We start from the raw sequence: 22,101 nt of genomic DNA, 5'->3' as shown, positions 1-22,101 counted from the left end.
CATACAATATGTGACATCTCAGATAGACTCTGAGAGACAAAAAATATTATTTTTTCAATTAACATCTGTTGAATTTGACTAGCAATTCATCAAGTAAATTGTTTTAATCAGTAAAGCCGGCTACTGTTGGCAAATTGCAAACAAATGGCTGGTGGCGGAGGTGGGGAGGTTACATATTTGTTGATCACAGGTGGTGCCTCTCAGCGTATCTACTGTTGTGTCTTGAATGTTTGGTATGTGTCTGTGGAATGCACTCCCTCTGGCTTATCTGTTGAACAAAAGATACCATATATTTGGCACCCTTAAATACTTTAACAGGCCCAACCAGGACGTCACATCTCAGTGGCACTACAAAGTCACCCCTTTGTACATATTTAGTCATTCATAACAGCTGTTTAATACTTTGGGCAATTAAAAAAACATTTTTGGTCTGATGAACTCATTATGAATATTAATTTTGATTTATCACATCCTCCAATAATCCATGTAATGATTCCTCCCAGACAGATTACACCTGGGTCAGTTCATACTTGGATTTCAAAGCAGATTTGATCTTGATGTTCTTCAGGCGTTAAAATATGGAATCTTTCAGATATCTGAAATAGGGTGAAATTTTGATTAAAATGTCAAAAATGCACTTGGTCACCATAGCCATTTTTCCAGTGGTGCAGTGTCATAAACCCTATGTAGAGTAATGAAACCAACATGAATAAGTCACAGGTGCTCACGTTCAACATACCATCAGCCACAGAGATTGTGTGTTGACTCTCATAATTACAGGGTTGGCCGCTCACCCATTCATCACGACCATGGAATGAAATTCTTCAACTCATTGACCTTAGTGTATGACCTTGTTTGTAATGTGGGGTGAAAATTTATGGTCCAGGTTAACCTTGACCTACCGTACGGTTCACCTGCATTGTTGTCTCATGAAATTAATTAATCAATAAAATCAATCTCTCTCCCACAGTCAGCAAGAGATTACAAATTAAAAGAGGACAATCTTTTTGCTCTGACAGCTTTGCTGCATTTTAAATCATTCAATAAAAAAAAAAACTTTGTCCAAAAAAGAAAATGCTGAACTAAAAGAATAAAACAGGCACTTACAAAAGCAAGGTGTCTTGCACAAAACAGCGGTTCCGGAGGCGGCCGACCCAAAGCTGAACTCCTACGATGCCGAAAATGAAGAACACAAAGAAGCAAAGCAGCAGCACATTGCCCAGCATGGGCAGTGTGTCCAGCAGCAGGGTGACCAGGATGCGCATACCTGCAGGAGAAGGAAAGGGCGAAGACAAGGTCAGCACAACACGACTCCAGTGAGCATATACATACATACATATGCTCTTTTGTGGGTCAGCTGTGTCATGCCTGACCAAAAGAGCATTCATTGTGCTTTGGAATGACAATTAAAATAGTTGTAGAGTTTGTGTGTGTTTTTGATTTAAGAAAATGCAATTTGTATTTGCACTATCAATGGGATAGAGGTGTATATTTTACTCACACTCTCAAGCACAGACCCACATCACTGTCCTCAACATCAACAACAGTGAGAAACATGGGACAAATTATCTGAAAATCTTATATTATAATCACCTATAAAGCTGGGTTTTTAGTTCTACATTAGCACTACACTCCTGCATTTATCCAGCCATCTATATTAATGACCCGGCTGTTGGTACTTATAAGACTGTTTCACCAGTCTCTCTGAAATATGTAAAAAGAAATACACAGCACACAAATGGCCATCAATAGCTGTTCAGCAGCTGTCACCACATGGGACTCAAAATACACTTTGGTCCCATAGTGTTGTAGAGAAATAGAACTTCCTAGAAAAACAGTCACAAATTATTTTCAGAGCCTTCAGAGACTTATCATCCTAATTCATTTAAAGTATGACATAATGTTCTGTTGGGCCATGTTCTTTATTTTTCAGAGATAAGATAGAACCAGATGGAACAGGCAATTGTTATCAGCCTGTGAGAATGTCATCTGCACACCTCCAGTTTGATATGAAGAAGAGACATAGTACCAGATGCACTTTCACACCTTTCATACAGTTTCTGTCAACTCTGAACTTCCCAACAAAACACACATGATCTTACACGCGATACGTGCATCCCACAAACTGAAACATCCATCTATCCAATTCAGTAAAGTATCTGTCTCTATTAAAGACGGCCCTCCCGCCACCGGCTGTCAGATACAATAATGAGGGTTCTGTTTCAGATTGGGGGGGTCAATATTGCTGGAATGGAGCAACATTAGAGCTTCTGCTCTGTGCTGTCAGTGAGTGAGGGACTAGCAGAGGGGCGCCAAGTTGTCGTAGTGCAAAAAAGGTTAAGTAACACATTTATTATTACTTATGTGGGTGTGTAGGAGTGATCCGAACAACAATTACAAATAAACTCTAAACTCTGTGTTTAAATTTGCAAGGCATATCTGTTTATTGCCATGGCAAGATTCTCTTTGATTTAACAAGCTATTGAAGGTGTTGGGCAGGAATGTTTAATCATCAACAAACACATCTGTCTTAGATGTTTGGATATGAAATGCACAAATTAAGTACAGTTAAGCATCTGAGATTTATGGTTCACAAATAAATGATTAACATGTCATGGCTTCGTTTGAAAAGTACTGGGAGACTTGGACAATAGCGGATAGGGACCGGACATACTGGTAATGTGAGTCAAAGGTGCTATTGTTCTGTTTATCAGTAGATTTTGTTCGATTCACGTTTGATTTCACACATTGTTAACATAATTTTTGTTTTTCAAAATGTGTGTTTGTATCCATGGAAGACCTTTTGTTTTTAATGATCTGCATGTGTGCATGGCATCTCTAAAAAAACACAAATTCCAAGAACTTTCATTTACAGTAAATTGTAACACGTGGGAAAGAAAATGTTCATATTTAGAGGCTTAGGGGCAAAATAAAAAGCCTGTGGTCGCTCACAGAGACCGTCTACAGTGGTGACAGATGAAAGGATTGTGAGGAGGATTTTTCTAGTTTGCAAAGTTACAAGGAATAAAATCGAATGCAGGCACGGTGTGAACAAAGTTTTTATGTTCAGGGATTTCTGAAGGACAGGATGAAGGCTGTCAGGGAACAACAGCTGTAAAAGCACACAAACACCTGCACAGCATCATTCTGTCTGAGAAAAAAAACTTTGGACACAAAAGTCTGCACGGAAAAAGGTGGCAGCAAATCTATTTGAATAAAACCCTGTCTTTATGTTAGTCCAATTGATATACCAGCTGCCACAATATGCAATTAGCTGCAATTATCACCTTGACTGTGAGATTGTTGGGGAGAATAACTCTTATTAACAAGACATTTGTGATTAAAACCGAGTCATCCAGTAAAAATAAAGAGTCTGTGTTGTTTGTGTCAGGCAATGGAGCTTTAAACACCCTTATACCACATTAAACAACAAAACTTTTTCCAATGATTTAGCTTCATTAATGTATGCCAAAGTTCAAGATCAACCCTGAATGCTTATACAGTATATATGTTCTAAGCACGTGTTCAGTTTTGTTAAGGCAAAGGATTTAAATTGAACTTTAGATATGGAAAAGGGTCACAAGAAAGTGAGGAGACAGCAGAGGAGGAGATAAGGCTGAAGTAAAAGGCTAAAAACCTACTGACTCAAAAAAGTACTTGAAGATCAACTGCTGCGTTGGTCGTTGTGTAAAACAAGGTATCAATCAATGCATCAAACATTCTGAATACCCAGAAAATGAGCTCTGTTTATCTCCGTGACAGGAAAATCAATCTTCAGAGCCCCATCCACACCCCACCATCATCCTCTTTCCGAATGAACAACATTTCATATCCGATAACAATCATCTCCTCTGCTCACGCGGCCTCCCTAACATCACTGCGGGCGACCTCTCTGCATTAACATGGCTAGCAGGAGGGTGTCTGCGTGCGCCATCTGCGAGTGGTCAGATTAGGTCTTCAGTCCTTACGCTCCTGCCGCGATCGAGTGCTGAATCGGTCCAATTTTTCTAATCTGCGTTTCCTGGACTAACGGGCTTTCTTCGTCACAACCAAGGCTCTTCTGATCCGGTCGAAGAGGACGGCAAGTCGCAACATGTGAGAGAAGCCTAGAGTCCTTGAAATAGAGATGTGACTCTACACTGATGAGTAATGTGACCTAAAGTAAAAGGACATACTTGAAATGAACGGAATTGGAGGGAAACCAATCCAGAAAAATGAGTTCATCTGTGTTTCTCTATTGTTTTATTCAACTGGTTTGATGGTTTTTCTTGACGACCAGGTGAATCAAATTATAGAGTAGGGATCAGAAGAGGGGAATTACTCACCATTTTGTGAATAATACCAACAAAAGCAAGTTCTAAGATTCAAGGAATGTTTTTTCCTCATAACTGCTATGATTTTTGTTTTTTTTGCAGGAGATAGACTCACAAGCAAGAAAATTATCCAACAATATTTGTCACTTCTGGTAAAAAGCTTCCAATAACTAACTTTAACAGGCTTTTGTTTCTTCACATCTAGTCTAAAACATGAAGCCCCCCTGATTAAACTGGCGCCATGCATACATGCATGCATGCATGGGTGTGTTTTAGGGTCTCACAGCTTGAGGCTCACCAGCGGTCGCAGTTTCATTACGATTTCCAAGTAATGAGCACCGAAGAACAGGATAGACATTTTAACATTTAAAATACACTTTTCTAGGATCCAGAACCTTGAAGCGTGAAATTAAAATCCCTTAAAACAGCCTCTCTTTTTTTTTGTTTTATTTGCATATTTTATTAGCTGCTTTAAGGTTGTTAGAAAATGAAGCATTTGCTGACACCACTTTCTAAATATTAAACAAGCAGTTAATTAATATTTCTGGTGTGCAATGAGAAAGAATTTAAAAATGGTGCATCTGAAAGGAGATTCCAGATTATTTCAGATCCTTTTTGTCAGAGAGTACCGAACTCTAGATGGATGTGGAGCTATTGCCCAAGTTCTCACATCTGACCTCATAGGCCAGTACTGGGCATGATGGCATTAGGTGGGTGCAGGAAAATGGCATTGGATTTATGGTTTTGCACGTAGCTGATAGATGAAACCTGCTGAATCTGTCACTTCCACTTACGGCGCAGCCATGTTGACACATCAATCAATGCCAAAGCACAGAATGTGGACTGCAGCCCGGGAATAATGTGTTCATCAATACAAATATATCAGTGTGTGAGTATGTTTGTGAAGGCTCCAGAGTTTTGTTCCCATACAGACTCATGAATAAAATAAAGCTGGAACATTGAGACATAACCTGATGTGAGCCTCTGCATCAGCTGTAGCAGAACTTTTGCGATGCTGGTGAAACTAGCGATTGTAATAGGGCATAATTTTTTCCCCAGAGTGACTGGATGAATGTGAAAGAAAACATCAGAGATCTGGCAACAGAATATGATGTTTGAAATGAAGTGGATCATTTAACCTAATTCTTGACACTGTTTCAATGAATAATTTAAAAATCCTTGTGATGTATTAGTAATCATGCCGCAATAAGGTCAATTGTGTTTTGATAAAACCTGTGACCTTTTCTAATGCAATCTTTTAGAGCTTTACAAACCATGACAGGATGGGGACTAAATTTAGTTCCAGTGCTAACACATATACAGCCAGCTCATTACTCAAGTGAGATTTTCAATTTGACAAGAAGCAAGAAGCTTTTTTCTTGTAAAATAACAGGAGAAATCATATTTGAAAATGCTCGCATTGGATTTATGCTGAATATGCCACACAATCAGTAACAGCGAGGCGATAAGGAAGCATGTTAAATAAATCATGACCCATGCTTACAGCATCAGGGTTTTACCCCAAGTGTTTTTCTCCTCTTTGGCTGCAAAACAGTATACACCAAAATTTTCCAACTGACAGTGTCAACCCTCCTTCATATCTGTTTTTCTTTGTGATTATTCTAATTTCTACAAGACCTCACACTTGAATCATCACTGTGGAACTATCTCTACAGATAGCAGGTGTGTGGTATTGCAGTCTTGCTGAATTATCTAGTTTGTGTTTTCAGGTGATAATAAAGGAAAAAAAGAAATTGAAACCATGCTAATGTGTGTGGGCTCACAGGTTATGAAAGTTGGATTTGAAAATCAAAATGTAAAAATGATCATGAATGAGTGCACTGACCTTTTAAAGGAAATCAAAATGGGGGAAGCATAGCTGTTTTGTGTGTGTGTGTGTGTGTGTGTGTGTGTGTGTGTGTGTGTGTGTGTGTGTGTGTGTGTGTAGGTATGAGCTACATCTCTTTAATCAAAGGTGGTGAAATGGAAAATTGCATCTAAATCTGTCAGAGGCCGGTTGTGTGGAGAAAGCCAGTGTGCAGAGGCATGGTCTAGTCTGAATGTCCTGACCTACATTTCACTATTGTGTAGGAGTTCAGTTCACCCACACCATCACCAATTATAGCGGGAACCAGACAGGGGAGCGGAAATCCAATAAGGTAAAACTATAAGTCTAATACCTTCTGCTGGCAGGAGTTATTAATCATCAGAAGTAATATATTACCTGCTGGCCACCTTTTGGATCATTTGAATCTAATAGCTGTTACATCTTAAAAATTTAGACCAGGCTACATGCCAAGTCTCCCAGTAATGTTTCAGGGGAAATCTAGACTCAAATTTAATTTAAAACAAGAAAATTAAGCATATAATAAAATAAAGTTATAAATGGCTCAAATTAAAGTTGTCATCTGCTCTGTAAAGTTTCCTGTGACCTCAGTGGGAATGAGCGAACAAAGTTCGGCTTCTTTTTTTTAGTGTCTGTAAGAAGGTGGGGGTGTGAGAGCAAAAGGTTTGGATAGAATTTTTTGGGCAGGAGGAGAATTCCCCTATGCTATGACCCCAGGTATGGTTTGTGAGAGTTCTGAATGTCTGGCTTCCTAACCACCCTCTTTTTGTGTTCAGTCTGGGAGATCAGTCATTCAAACTCAACCAGGGGCCATGCAAAGACAGATTTTCATATTTTAAAAAAAACAGCAGTGTAGTTCTAAAGACTTTGCTGTGCAACTGTAGTCTGAGCATATGCAGTGTGTTGCAGTGTGCGAGATTTTATCCAGCATGACTGAATTTTAAATGCGGTGTACATTTGCTTATGCAGACATGCCTAACACTATTTCACTGTCAAAAACACACCGTCACTTTATGTGAAGGCTTTCTGTGCTGAAGTGCTTTGGACCCATTTATCCTTTGAGGCACCATCCAAAAGAAAAACAGCAACTGAATCTGCCGAAACTTGTATATATGAATTCCCATTTTTCCAATAATTTTGAAACATCAGGGTTATGACCTTATTTAGACTGAAAATATTTCTTGAATGACTTTTCAGTGCTTGCTGTATTTCACTTTTGCTCTACATTCATCAGTCTCTCTATAACTGTGATTTAAGCTTCGAACTGTCAAAAATATTAAATTATTGTGCAGAGCATTTCAAGTTGAACAATATGTGGATCTTTAGCAGCCTGGCTCTCCTTCACAAACGACCAAGTGTTATTTGTCTCCAGAGTTAGACTGAGTGCTTTGATGGATGGAGAGTCTGTTTCATAGGGCTGAGGTGCAAGAGGCCAGCGAATTTGAACTCACTTGGCACTCGGTTGATGGCTCTCAGTGGTCTCAGCACGCGAACCGTCCGCACAGCTGAAAAGCTAACGCTCTGCAGGTTGAGGGAGTACTCCAGCATCCTACAGCACAAGGAAAGGAAGAAGGGAAAATACATCATCTCGGGATAAATACACAGAAAATTTAGGAAGAGACGCATGTCAAAATGCCACATATCACATGTACTTTACTGTGAGATAGGTGCTTAATCCTCTAATGTTCCAAATCACATTTGTATTTCTGCCTTTGAAGTAGGTTGCTAAGCATGAATACTTGCAAACAATTTGCTTGCATTGCAGCACTCGCTGCACTTGCTTCTAACAGACAGGAAAGTTAGAAAAACACCATGCATACACAAAGCTTGTGCCTGGCCTGTGTATATATGTTCAACATGCATGCAATGTTTGTGTGGTCAGCCAATGAATGCATAGATTCGATCACACAATCAACCTTCAAAGGAGCAGCACACTGTAAGATCCCCCAATGAGATGTCATGTGTGGGTCAATCACTCATCACAGAGAAGAAGCATTGCATAAAAAGATGGAATCCGCCTGTGTGTAACCTTGAAACAATGCACACGCGCACACATACACACACATAGACAGCATCTCTGAGATGGCTGTTTGAAAGACACCTCTTGAAATTCAGCGTAACTGCAGAGCGCTAGCAAGGACTTTTTCACTGCTCATATGCTCCATTTAGCCTTTATTTCCTTGTGTGTGAACAGATGTTGAACACATGTGCAACACAGAGGGGCGTGCAGAGGAAGGAATTCCCTACTTGCACCCAGTCCAATTTTGTCTGACAAATTTACAACACATGTTGGCTAATGTGGGTGATGGTGTGTGTGCACGTGCAAAGCTGGTTGGTCACCTTAAGTGTAACAAACCCTGAAAGATATTTGCATTATTGTTTGGCAGTTTAAGGTTCTTCAAACTAAAACTGTTTTATTTTTAACTGTAATACAAATATTTTGGCTGGTGTGACGTTCAAGATACAGGTTAGGTTAAGCGTTAAGAGCTGTATGTGTTTAATATTCTATATTTACTGACTTTTTTTTTTCCAATTTTGAGATTGTTGCAACAAAATCCTCAACAGTATTGCCAGTATTTATGCCAGAACTATGGTTGCCCTAAAATTAGAGCAAATGTTTAAAGAGGGCCGTGCTGACAAGTGTGTAAAAGTTAGATAACAAAAGCTAACCTAGATACTGTAAGCACAATCAAGGTGGATGGCAGGACCCAGGGTTTCTGAGCAGAACATGGCTCAAAAACGGGGCTGACTGTAACTGGTTGTTTAGCTGTACAGCCCCGTTAGTAACAAACTACAATGACCAACAATAGCAGTGGGTTAAACCAACCAGGCCCTATATGCATCAGCGGACTTTGGCCACCCATGATTGTGTCACCTGTTCAGTACCTGTCCTTCCTTGGACTATTTGATAGATACTAAACAGGTGCCATGATGAAGAGATAATCAATCTTTATCACATCACCATTCAAAGGTCATGGCATAACTCACTGGTGTAGAAATAAACACCAAATTCAGAAAGTTGTGCTCAGCCTGGGGGACCACATGGGGGTCTGTTGTCATGTTGGCTTTGAAGGGACAAGCATTCGTAAGGAGATACCCTAAAGTCATCAAGTCTCCACATCATCGTGGGAACAACAGGTTGTGTCTTCGAGGTTCATCTCTTCCAGGGCCACACAAATGCTGGTGCTTGATGAAGCAGATCCGATGCTGGGTCAGAGCAAGGACCTGGGGCTTCGTGTGAAAAGGGTGCGTACACACAAAAACGTTGCATTTCCATGCTCACATTCAGATTGATCAAAAGTGAACTGATGCTGGAGCGTGTGGCACATTTCTAAAGCTTTGGTACCATTGCCAACCCTAACCTTTGATGGTGGAAACTATTAATAATGTCAAAAAAGATTCCTGACAGTGATATTCACATTATTGATAACCAGACAAACAATTTACACACTTCGCAATTACATGAATGGATATAAACATGTGCGCAAAATGGTGCACAAAACACTGTTAACAACAATGGCGACATTGGCACTATTGGAAGATATTGCCAATGGATCAGTGTTAAGAGGGAAGAGAAGGACTGGCTCATCAACAACTATAGGTTCCCAAGGACAGTCCCCATGGAACTGTGCACCTAACTGCGGCCACACTTAGAGTGTGACGTGGCCAGGAGCCATGTCCTATCTGTGCCCATACACAGAGCGCTGACCACACTGGGCTTCCCAGGGGTCATTTCAGCAAGACCGATTGGGACTGAGCCATGCCAACTCTGTGGGATGGAATTATTCAAATATCAGCCACGTATATCAAATTCCCATACACTGCAGGTGAACAGACCAACATGAAAGTGCAATTTGCAGCGTGAACTGATTTTTCCAATCTAATCAGACATGTTGCTATAAAGGCAATGTCACAAGATGAATTTGGTTATGTAAAGAGGAAGCAATTTCATTTGGTCAATGTGAAGAATCAAGTACAATGTGTCTGTTATGTGCAAATACAATTAACAACCCTGTTGCAAGATGGCCTCAAACAGCACAGGATTATTTCATTGTGACCAATATGGTTGGCAACAGACTACTAGCTAGAATGGTGCAGGATGGTGGCTTCTTGGTAAAAAATAAAAATAAAAAATCATTTATTTGTCATAAAATTATTCTCAGACAGGTGTCGAGCATTTTCACCCCTGAATATGATCTTGGGTTCAGCATCATAACTCTCCAGTGGTTTAAGTTAGTGACTAAAGTTAGTTTTTGCTGCTCCCCTACATATACCACAAGAAGCCCCTTATTGTGTCCATGTTTAAAGTATTTATGTCATTAGTCACGTGTGTAAGGTGTTGGGCTTGATTTTCCTTGGCGCACAACTGCATTCGCTCACAGTAGTGCATGATCTACGTAAGTTAGCGGTCTGTCAATCCCACCCTGTTTGTACTTTTTTCATTTGCTTATAGATTTGAGGGCGTGGTGAGGGAGGAGACTGGTACTCAAACATGTGCGCTCATTTCCACACTGATTGGGATGTGCAAAGCGAATGTGCTAGGATTCAGGCGTACACACAGTTTCATACATCAGATTTTTTTTTGTGTACATACTTTTCTCGATTTAAGCATACACCAGATTCCAGTATGGAATCCACACAAGTCTTTGTACACGAGGCCCCAAATTTATGAAATCTTCCGTGAACTGCCAACTAAAGTCCAAGTGCCCCTGCTGTCGGCAACCATGCCAGTTGATCTTCTAGAGGTCACAAAGAGTTTATGCAGGATCCAAAGAAAATCCTTGTTAAAACAGAGGAACTGACCCTGGAGGGGATTCGACAGTTCTATGTTAACACTGAAAAAGAACAGTATAAACTGGAAACCCTGTGTGACCTGTATGGCCAAGCCATCATTTTTGTAAAAGGAAAGCAGAGTGGCTGGCTCAGTGGCTAACATCAGAATATTTCACAGTCTCTGTGTTGCATGGAGAGATGGAGCAGAGCGAAAGGGAAGTTGTCATGAAGAAGTTTTGCTCTGGCTCCAGCCGAGTGCTAATCACCACCAATCTGCTGGCCTGAGGAATCAGTGTTCAGTGGTGATCAACTATGACATCATGAACAACTTGGAGAACTGCATCCATAGAATTGGGCAGGGTGATCAATTTGGTAGGAAGGGAGTGGCCATAGCCATGGAGACAGGAGACAGCCAGCACACACTTAGAGAAATTTTTATAGCGCCCAAATTGAGGAGCATCCAAAAAATGTCGCCGATCTTCTCCAAAATCTTTTTCCCAAATTTCAGAGTAAGAATAAACTGTGCTCCGTAAAAGCAATTCAAACAACATTCTTTAAAATACACAAAAGTAAAGAAGAAAGACACACTTTAATATTTCGTAACACAACATTTGATTACCGTATTTTCACGACTATAAGGCACACCTAAAACACTGAGATTTTCTCAAAAATCAACGGTGCGCCTTATAATATGGTGCGTCTTGTGTGTGGACTGAGTTCCAAAATCTGCTGTGCGCCTTTGGTGGGTGCACTACGGTAAATGCTCCGCCAATCGATTAGCGGCACACCTACGCATAAGGTTCCCCTAAAATGGCGCCGGTGAAGCGAGACGCGTATGAGGCTTACTTTAAACTGCAGGCCATCGAATATGCGGCTGAAAATGGCAATCGAGCAATCTTAGTGTTTTCGCTTTATGAGGCGGTGGCATCTCTCCATACGCGCAAGGACAACTGTTGTGCAGCGGCTGCCCGCGGATTACCAGTAGAGGGTGGCCATCTTCCGCACCTACTGCCACGACAAGATAACTGCGCCCAGCCACATCACCAACATGGATGAGATCCCTCCGACTTTTGACATCCCTTTGACCCACAAAGTGGAGAAAAAGGGACCGGCACGGTAGCGATACGCACAACGGGGCACGAGAAGTCGTCATTCACCGTGGTTCTCGGCTGCCACGGAAATTGACAGAGCGCTGGATGACAGAAGGCGAACACTCCTTCACAAAGACTATGAGGCAGCGGCGGGCAAGTTATGCCACCATATGCGGGTGGATTGTAGACGCATGGGCTACGATACCGTCTTCATGTATTTTAAGAGCTTTCACAAAATCAATGCTGAACTGGAACCGGTCGGTGAGTCCGATTCAGATGATTAAGAAGAGGAATTTGGGATGTTGGACATTGAAATAGTGCAGCTGTTTAATTCAGATACAAAAGATGAAAACTTTGATGGTTTTGTGGCGGAAGAATGAATATTTTGTTCAATAAATGTGTCAAAACTCACTGTTTTACTTCCGTTGTCATTTTTTACTGTATGTTTCAGCATGCGCCTAATAATACGGTGCGCCTTATGTATGTTTTAAATACAGAAATAGCACCCATAACTGAGACTGCGCCTTTTTATACAGTGCGCCTTATGGTCGTGAAAATACGGTACAAGATGGGGGAGAGTCGGACCACTGCGCAAAGTCTTCTCCAGCACATTCCAAAGATTTTTGGCAGGGCTAATGCTTGGTCTCTGTTGTGTGAACATCATGTCTCGTGGTCCACCCTTTTACAATTCGAGTCCGTCGTTATCTTGGAATATCTAACATAATGACCCATGCATTATCCAAGAGGAGGCTGTTACCAACTTGCTTAGCTAACTCTAGGTTGGAGCTTTTTTGCTGGCCATGTAGTGTATGTAATTGTGATTTTCATTTTTTCAAAGCTGTTTTTGTGAATGTCTGGTATAAAAATGTATTGCATGTATAACATAAAATCCATAATCCAAGTTAAAATTTAAATGCAGAAAGGGCTTTCGATTGTTGCCGGTGTTGAGTACTAACAATTTCTCATTTCAGAGTTCAAAAGTATACATCAATGATTCACTATCATCACATTATGATGACCTTTTCTTTTACTGCAAAAACAACTGTGACCCACAGGGGCAGGCACTCTATGTGAACCCTTAAGGTGTGTTGTAGTAGCTAGCACCATGATGCTGGATCCTTCAAGTGACGTGATGTGGATGTGGGGCCACCATGGATTGACTTGTTTGTCCTCTACATCCCATATATGTTCAATTGGGTTGAAGTCTGGGGAATTTGGAGGCCATAGCTACATCTCAATTTTGTGTTGTCAAACAACTTCTTATCCATTTTTACTATGTGGTAGGTTGGTTAGTTAAAAGAGGCCATAAAAAAGAGTATATGGTGCGCAATACTGCATAAATAAGTGGCAACATATCAAAGCAACATGTTGGGACCCCTGTGTATCCAACAGATAATTTCTCACCTTGTTTGATTTCTGTGGGGTCTAGTTCTGATTCTCATGTGCCCATTGTTTGTGCTTTCAGCAATGGACAGTTGTCAATATGGGCACCTTAACTGTTCGGCTGCGCAGCCACATATGCAAGAAACTGCTTTTCCTCTGTGTTCTGACACCTTTATACAAGAACTGGTACAGTATTTGCCTCTATAGCAATTAAAACAAAATGAGCCTTTTGTTGGTTCAAATCTTCTGGGTCAGCCTTCTCTCCTCTAATGTTCTCTCATTTGCTGATTCACTATCTTCCTTTCTTGGACCATTTTTGAAAGGCGGTGTAAATTACAGACTTGAAACCTTGTTTTGACCCAGTTGTCTAGCGATTGCAATTTGACTCATATCCTATGTAATTCCAAACTTTGCACAAACATCTCCAAGCCACTTTTTTAAACAAAATTGATTATAAAATAAATGTTGTCAGATATTTAAATAAAAGGTATCTCAAAGTCTCAAAGAAGAATGAATAACAAAGTGGTATTCTGGCTGTAAGGAGTCATCAGTGCAGAATGGCAAAGTCCCTCAGGGAACTTTATAGTAAAACTGGAATAGAAATGGAAAAACTCATCTTTCAGAGCTACAGAGATACTATAAATCTATACAGCAATATAATAAAAAATATTAGGGTATTTTTTTGTTAGAGTTTTACAAACCAACTCAAAAGCAGATGATAAACAATGTCTGTTGAGGCAAAAAAAAAAAGTAAAATCATGCAAAAACACTCACAGCCCCTGATTAGAGCCAGACGAAGTTTGGCTGGGTCTTTATTTCCTCATCTGGAATGAAGAAACCACCATGGAGAAATGGAGTGTATCAAACAAATGATGGAAAGCAGCAGGAAGCTGCGCATTGTTCCCGTCAGAGCCCGTGCCAGTGTCGATGATGCCGATATGTAGACAGTTCAAGTGAGAAGTGAAATCAGAAGCAGGAAAGGATGGGGGAGGCACAGCCTCAGAGGGAGTTTGCGTGAGGAGAATTCCCAAACTAAAGCACACATGCGGACAAAGCGGAGGACAAAACATTTCAAATACCGCTTTGCTGATCATGCCTGGTGGCAGAGGCACGCAAAGGCAAGGCGGCGAGAAAACTTCATATAAAAGATCGATCTTGAGTGTCAATGGGTTTAGGAGCCTAATCTCAGTTCATGGACTGGGTTGGTGCTGGGTCTGCTGTGATGTAGCTCTTGTTCTACATCCTCTAGAGAAGGGAGGCTGCAGCTGATAATTTTTGGGTTGATTTTACCACCCTGTGTAAATGCAGTTTCCATAGCACACGGTTATAGATGATGTGAGGACGCTCCGCACTACACACCAATAGAATTAAGTCAATACAGCAGCATTGAAAGGCAGGTTTACAGTCTACTTGAGGTTTTAAGGAAATATTTAAGCCAAGCTATTGTGGTCACCAGTTCCACAACTTCGCCTTTAATAAAGTACGGAGGAGGGGTGCAAATCAGGTGCAAACTCTCCTAAATTCCATTTAGTCTCCATGTTGATGCACATGTTTTTTGCACTACACCAGGCAACATGCTCCCGCATCTCCCTCCTGCACATAGATTCATCATTGTTGGATATCTGTCTGACAACACTTGCTTCATCAGTAAACTCTAAATATCATTTCCAGGGAACCTTGCTGAGCAACTGTAAGTGAGGAGTGTTTAAGACAACATTGACTTTCATAGACAGTACACTGGTCGTCAAGAAGAAAAACGAAGAGCAAACACTTTGGGAAATCCGAAAAGGTGACCTAAGTTTAACCCCAACTTTATCTGTCTCTCGTCCCAATTTAGTCACTAGTATTCCCTCTGGCTTTAAATTCCTGGTTCTTTATTTATATATAAAACAAGGACAGAGAAACAATAAATGGAATTTCAAAGGCACCAGCTCAGTGTTGTGCTTAAATTGAAGCACAACCATCAGTCTAAACAGCGAGAAAACAATGTGATAAATAAGGCTGGTAATACTTTATTTTCCAAGTTTGTGAGGGAGTATACCTTACCAAGAAGGTGCAGATCAGTCCTTCACGTTCTTTACTGTACCAAACTGAGCTGAACTGCACCACTACATGGACATTTAGCAAAGTGGTTTTGAGTCAATTCACCCTTATCACAGCAATGATGTCACACTTGATGATTGTCAAGCAGTTATGGGTCTTAAAATTCAGTAAAATGGTTGTTGGACTGGAGCTGTGACAATAACTATTAAGAAAGTAGTAAGTATGAACAACTTGGACGTGAACAATGCTGCATAGGGACAGCTGGGGACAAGAGTCTGATAACATCAGTGAAAGAAGTACGATCATGAGCGGGATGTGAGAGAACAGACAGATGGAGTGTTTTCATGCTGAATCAGATTGAGGGCCTTTAATCAACAACACTTTTGCCATCTACCCACTCTACAGCTAGCCCAAATGTGTACCCTCTTATTCTTCACAGTCATGACTAATTAGCAATTACATTTACATCTCTTCAGATCGGCTTTTTACGGTCCACCCCTCAGTTGCACCTTCCGCATTCCATTAAAAGGCCCATGATGCAAACACAAACATAACCATGAAGTATATTAGTGAGCAAACTGTTTTTTGAATTTATTAAGTATATCAGTGTGAAAAACCTGTTTATTGAATGTATACGATATTATACATGGAAATTTGAACCCAGAACAGAAGTGTTGTGACCGCAAAAAAACACTTGATTATTGCAGACAGTCTGAAAACATCGCATTCCTTTGTCCCCCCCCACCATCCCTTCAACTGCTTTATAGTGGTTTGTTCTGCTGCTGACCTGGTGCTGCTCTGTGCACTATGCAGGAAAGTGTGGTTCTCTTTGTTTAAGTAGCGCATAATATAATTGCAAAATTGGCCAATTGTATACACAATAAGGTTAACTGCGACAGTAATAAGTGGTGAAAGTTGACGTTGGACTCGTGGTTTATCTACAGTATATATTTATTTTATTTTACTTCTGTAAAAACTGTTTACCTTTCAATTACTCTAAAGAGAATAAAAATAGAAATTAATGTGTACCCTCCAATTTAACACAAGAATATTAAACATTTTTTTGCTAAACAGTGTAATGGCAACTTTGGTGTTCCCCTCAATAATTGCATTTGATAAAACGTCCTCTTTATTGTCCCCCCCCCGGCCAAATTTTGAAATAAAATAACTTCTGGGTCTTCATAATTGTTAATTTTCAAGAATAATGACAATTACTACATGTCATAATAAGCTCAATTTCTGTAATTGAAAACTTTATCACGATTAAATAACATGATGCCAGTGAGTAAAAGCTGTTCAAAAGCAGTGCTAAATCATAATCTTGGCGATTCACAAATTACGATGACATCAGTGTGGCTCAAGACACAGAATCAATTTTGCTTGCTGAGGCAGGTTTCAAACACATTCCACTTTCAGTTCCACTTCTTCACTTCCACAGTCTTTTAAATCCTTCAATATCTTCCTTTATGCTACCTTTCCTCGCTCGCTCTCAGCCTGATAATCTATGGTGATCTGCTGACCTGCTCGTACGGAGGAGATAATCTTGCTAATGGAGTACTCTGGTGCATGGGGACACCCAAGACAAGGAATCACAAGAGAGGAGAAATGGTTCGGGGGGGGGGGGGGGACTGATTGTTTAATGGTTTTCAATGTTTATGGACCCTGTATCCTTGCCCGTGTCCCCTTTTTTCATTCTCCTGTAGAGTACAACATATCTCTCTCTGTCTCTCTCTCTTCTTTCAAATGAAGGTGACAGGTTTAGTTAAATATACCTTTTTATCCAACCATAAGGCTCAGAAAATCCATCACAATAATAAGTCAGTGTGAAAAGGACAGCGCTGCAAGAGGATTGAGTTTACCAGCGTTACTGCACTTAAAGCCTGTTTGTTATACGATCCACCCACCTAATTGTAAATGTTGCATCACTGGCAGTTTTTGCACACATTAAAATGATGATTAAAATGATGGAAAAACTAAATTAATTAGCTGATTGTCTCTGTATAAACAGGCCAGTGAGACAAAAATAATATTTTTTAAATCAGAATACAGTGGGACCTCTACTTACGAATTTAATTTGTTCCAGAAGTTGTTTCGTAACCTGAAAATTACGTAAGTAGAGACGTGTTTTCCATGTAAATGCCCTAATCCGTTCCAAGCCCCCAAAAATTCAGACTTTTTTTTTTTTTTAAATCATAGAAATGCATCAAAACATGTAACAAATACATGTTACAATTAGATTACCGCACAATAAATTTTGGAATTCAGTGCAAGGCTTCTCCCGGAACCAAATGAACTTTATTACAGGCTAATCTTACATTAGCCGTCATTACTAGCAACGAATGTTAACACTTGTGATAACACCGCCATCTAATGGACAAACATACGAACACCCACAATAAATAAAAGTTAAACAAAGACGACGCTGGGATACACACACATGACAGGAAGATGCTAGGCGATAGCCAATGGCAAAGCAGCTACTAGCATGTTTGCATTCGCTAAACTCCGCGAGCTGCGAGTAGCAGCGGTAGCGTATTTTTGACCTTTCGTATCCTGAAAACAAGAGGGAATATTTTCCCATTGAGACGCTTCGTAACCTGAAAATTTCGCATGTAGAGATGTTCGTAAGTAGAGGTCCCACTGTATATAAAGATATATACATACTTATTATATATGAGCATTTACATTTGAAACATTCAAAATATTCTTGATATAACATTGAATTGTTTTTATTACTATATGTTTCTTGGGCTTAAAATCCATATAACTTTAGATGGATGCGCTTTTAAAATTAAGCTAAGGTGACAGCAGAATACTGATGTCTCTATATTGATCTAACAGTGTTACTGAAAGGTTGTTGCTGTTTTTGGTACCAAGTATGTCTTTCTGTTCTTGTAATTTTGTTAAATCTAAGTTGCATTGATTTACACCGCACGACATTTCTTGACGGTGGTGGTATGACCTTTGTAATAACTCACACAAGCAGTACCAGTGAAAACTGTCCTCCGGTAAATCTACCATTGGCCAAAAGCAGTTTCTCTAGCCTCAAGGAGCATCGCTGTACCTCCTTCTAATTTTGCCTTTCCCAAGTGTCCAGGCTCCTGTCCTCCACTCTCCCTTTTTAAACAAGGCTGGAGGCAACCCAAATTATCATCAATAAATCATTAAGATAAGAAGGGGGATCAGGTTCTGTTTCCACCTGACTCAACCACATGTCTGAAATCCAAGAAGATGTGATGAATATTTATCACCTGCTAAAGGTGCTAGGCTTGCATTTTAGATCACTATATATTGGCAGAATTAAATATGAAATAATTTATTATAGTCAGTCATTGAGATCGGAGTGAAGATAACTGTTGACCTATGTCCAATACAAATAACTGTAATTTACATTTGAAACATTTGTTGAATTACTCTCCTATTTAAAGAAAACCTTAGAAAGATTTAAGAAAACCCCACTCACTTTGAGTGTTCCTACTTCAGAAAAATTCAAATGATTTTCCTCATACTGCACCTGCAGGAATATTTTTTTAGCACTTTTCAATATTGTATAACAAAATTTCCCCAGTAAATCTGAGGGTTCGTTCTGTGTTAAAAACTGTGATTGTTGTGACTGGAGTGGATTTGAGGTTTAGTGCTACCCTTACAATGTCTTGGTCAAAGCATAACTAAATTCATGGTGTCCGTCACCAACATCACATATTGACAAAGTCCATTCTTTCTGCCTTTCTGACCCCCCTTTGTGTCTCTCAGGAAGTATCCAGTCACAGCGACAGTGTTCAGTCAAATCGATACATGTCATGGATTGGACAGCCTGTCTGCTACACTAAGTGCACAGTAGATACGCTCTGCTCTTTAGACCCCTTAACCTATTGACTGGGACTCCAATGTATCAGTGAATAAATAAATACATAAATAAGAGGAAATGCCCTTCCTTTTGATATCATCAAGCTTTCATATCTCCTAGAATAATGACTGAGGCTGATGGAAACCTTGTAATCCTTGCAAACATTTATCCCCAACACAAAAAATGAGGAAAGTTTTCCAGGTATACTGGATTCTACATGTATCCAGTGCTATTTATAATGAGGAGTTTTAGATTTTTTTGAGATGTTCTAACAAGAATATGTGATCACAGAAAGTCAGACAGAAATTGAAGTGCTGGCTCAGTTTAAATGAAGGAATACTGGATGTTGACAATGATAGGAAAGCAGTGAGAAGAGCCCAGTAGAATAAGTCATTTCAGGTCCTTCCCATTAACAGAAATTAAGCTTTTACACCAATTACCAATAATGAATTTGACCTCTGGACTTAAGCAAGTTGTCTTATACACCGGTTGTGAACACAAACGAGCCAGGAGCAGTAGGCAGAACTTTACTGTCCCCGGGTAGCAATGTAGATTGGTTGCCTTGCTCAGGGCCACCTCAGCACAGTCCCGAGATTTGAAGCGGCAACCCTCCGGCAACCAATTCCTTTCCTCTGAGCCATGAGCTGCCCAAATAATGTAAAGCACAGGAAAAAAATAAACCCAATATGCAACAAAATATTTCCTTTGAGATGCAACACATACGCGACACTATTTTAAGTGCAATTTTTCAGGCTTAAATCCTAAAAAACTCAAATCTTTTTTTCAGTATTTAAATCTGAAACATTGCATTTCATGATCATCATTATTTCCCCCGCTTGGATCAAGCCTTTGTCGGTACTAAAACATTTCACACAACTCACGCAACTAACAGACTGACACCTCATGTGTGAGTTAAGAATTGTTCCATTGGTTCATCGAGGATCGAAGCTGTAAATTACATGTCTGGGATTTGTCAAATGCTTGGATATCGAACAAAAAAATAAAAACATGGAGAGCTGCATAATAACATCATATATGGCTGAAGAGAGGAGAAGCTGTCTCCTTTTACTGTGCAGGAATGAATCTGAGTTACATGACAGCTAATATAAACACCGTCATCTGAAGCTGTCAAGGAGGCTGAGTGAATTCTTCTACTCATCCTGGCTGCTGTCATCTGCTTTCCTTTCATAAAGAGTGTTCCAGCAATGCATTTCACACTTCTGAAGCCAAGACTGCAATCAGCCAAAAAGATTTATGCGATGATGGTTGTAGTGTAAATGTGAAATCAAGTGGGCATTTTGCCTGCAGGAAAAAAAAAATTCAACTGGAAAACTCCAGTTACCCTCATGTAAAAGGAGGATTTCACCCCCTCCTTCTTCTCCACCTCACACCTGTTTCAGACACGGATCGCTCCATCTGCGACTCAGTGGTGATTAGCGAAAGAGGAAGAGCAAACCTGCTGAAAGCTGCAGCTTAGCTGTCATTATAATCTTAGAGAGAAACAAGTTCATCAGAGTCATCCTGCACAGACTCTGCAAACGGCTAAGAAACGGCTGTTTCCTGGGCTATCGCTGTCTCGGTATGGATGAGATTGTTAATATGCTGAAAAGTGCTGTAACTTTGTATTAACTGTAGCAACCATTCTGAACATCAATAGTAAAATATTCACTGCCAGTGTATCCAGATAAAAACTGCAGGAAAAAGTGCAAAAAGTTCCCACTGCCAAAATGTTCAAAGCTTGTTAGGAATGAGATATATACTGTATATCCATAATTATGGTTAGCTTTAAAGCTATATCATTAACTGGCTCTATATCATAAAATAAATGCTTTGGGACCAGCATGTGTTCTTTTATACATGCTGTAAACTGTATTGTCTGACATCTAGTGGTTCAGACTTGAGACAGGCAGGAGGTCAATTTTTCTCCCTGTTGCCCACATTTCATTGTGCAGACCCCTAGAGTGGAGAAGGGGTGGTTCCTTACCCAGTTAAAAGTCACAGCCTCTGACTTCAAATGAAATAAACTTTTTTGTTGTTCCTCTTTTTTTGTTGTTATCTGCCTGTTACTTTACACTCTGTTATAGACTTTCTTGATGGACAGACTTATTATTGTAGCGACAGGGTTGATAACAGCTCCTAGCTGCAGGAGCACAGCCAGCCAGGACCAAACAGCCACTGTGGCCAGTGATAAGGAAGTAGTTTTCTTGTGGGTATCGCTTGTGTAACACCCTGGAGCTTATTCTGGCTCATCCCAATACCGGCTATGTATAATGCCTTGCTACTCTAATGGACTGTGTACCAAGGCCTCATAAATATCTCTTTTCCTTCCATTTATGACTGTTTAAAATTCAAATTTCTCTGAGTAGATTAAAGCCATTAAAGCATTTCCATCAAGATTACAGGGTGTGGAACAGTTGTCTGAGAAAGTGGCTTTTAATATGTCTAAAGTTAAAAAAAATCCTCATGATGCAGGCATACTGACATCAAAAGAATGTAATGAGTGATAACAGAAAAAGCAGCTTGAGGTTCTTCTGTCTGCTCTGACACAAAGACAACTCAGAGCTATAGTTTACGTTCATGTATAGATGGAAATCATATCACCTTTGCTGCTGAAGGACATTCACAATGCTCCCAGTCACACACATATACAGTGGGAAGGAAACCAGCCCTGCTTGCACCGACGGACGACAGAAGCCGGGACAGAAGGCTGGCATTAAAAAGCAGCAGGGAATGTGGTGTGATGAAAATGTCTGACCAAAACCAGCAGGCTCTCTACTGTAGCATGTTTAATCAAATTACAATGCT

The 22,101-nt window shown here is 40.1% G+C and overlaps 1 protein-coding gene across 18 annotated transcripts in view; it reads right to left on the bottom strand.

Annotated features, from left to right (window-relative positions):
* The window catches only part of cacna1g (calcium channel, voltage-dependent, T type, alpha 1G subunit), a 157,250-nt gene that overhangs the window by 69,822 nt on the left and 65,327 nt on the right, over positions 1-22,101 (bottom strand). For all 18 annotated transcript variants that reach the window (XM_057055744.1, XM_057055661.1, XM_057055662.1 and 15 more), the window contains exons 5-6: positions 7,611-7,708; positions 1,108-1,267 (exon numbers count right to left, since the gene is read on the bottom strand). In XM_057055744.1, coding sequence (XP_056911724.1) covers positions 1,108-1,267; positions 7,611-7,708 — 258 coding nt within the window. The remainder of the gene's footprint in view (positions 1-1,107; positions 1,268-7,610; positions 7,709-22,101) is intronic.

Source organism: Takifugu flavidus, chromosome 1, assembly GCF_003711565.1.
Source record: "Takifugu flavidus isolate HTHZ2018 chromosome 1, ASM371156v2, whole genome shotgun sequence".
Taxonomy (NCBI): Eukaryota; Metazoa; Chordata; class Actinopteri; order Tetraodontiformes; family Tetraodontidae; genus Takifugu; species Takifugu flavidus.
The sequence above is the reverse complement of the archived record's forward strand: the minus strand, read 5'-3'. Positions and strand labels throughout refer to the sequence as shown.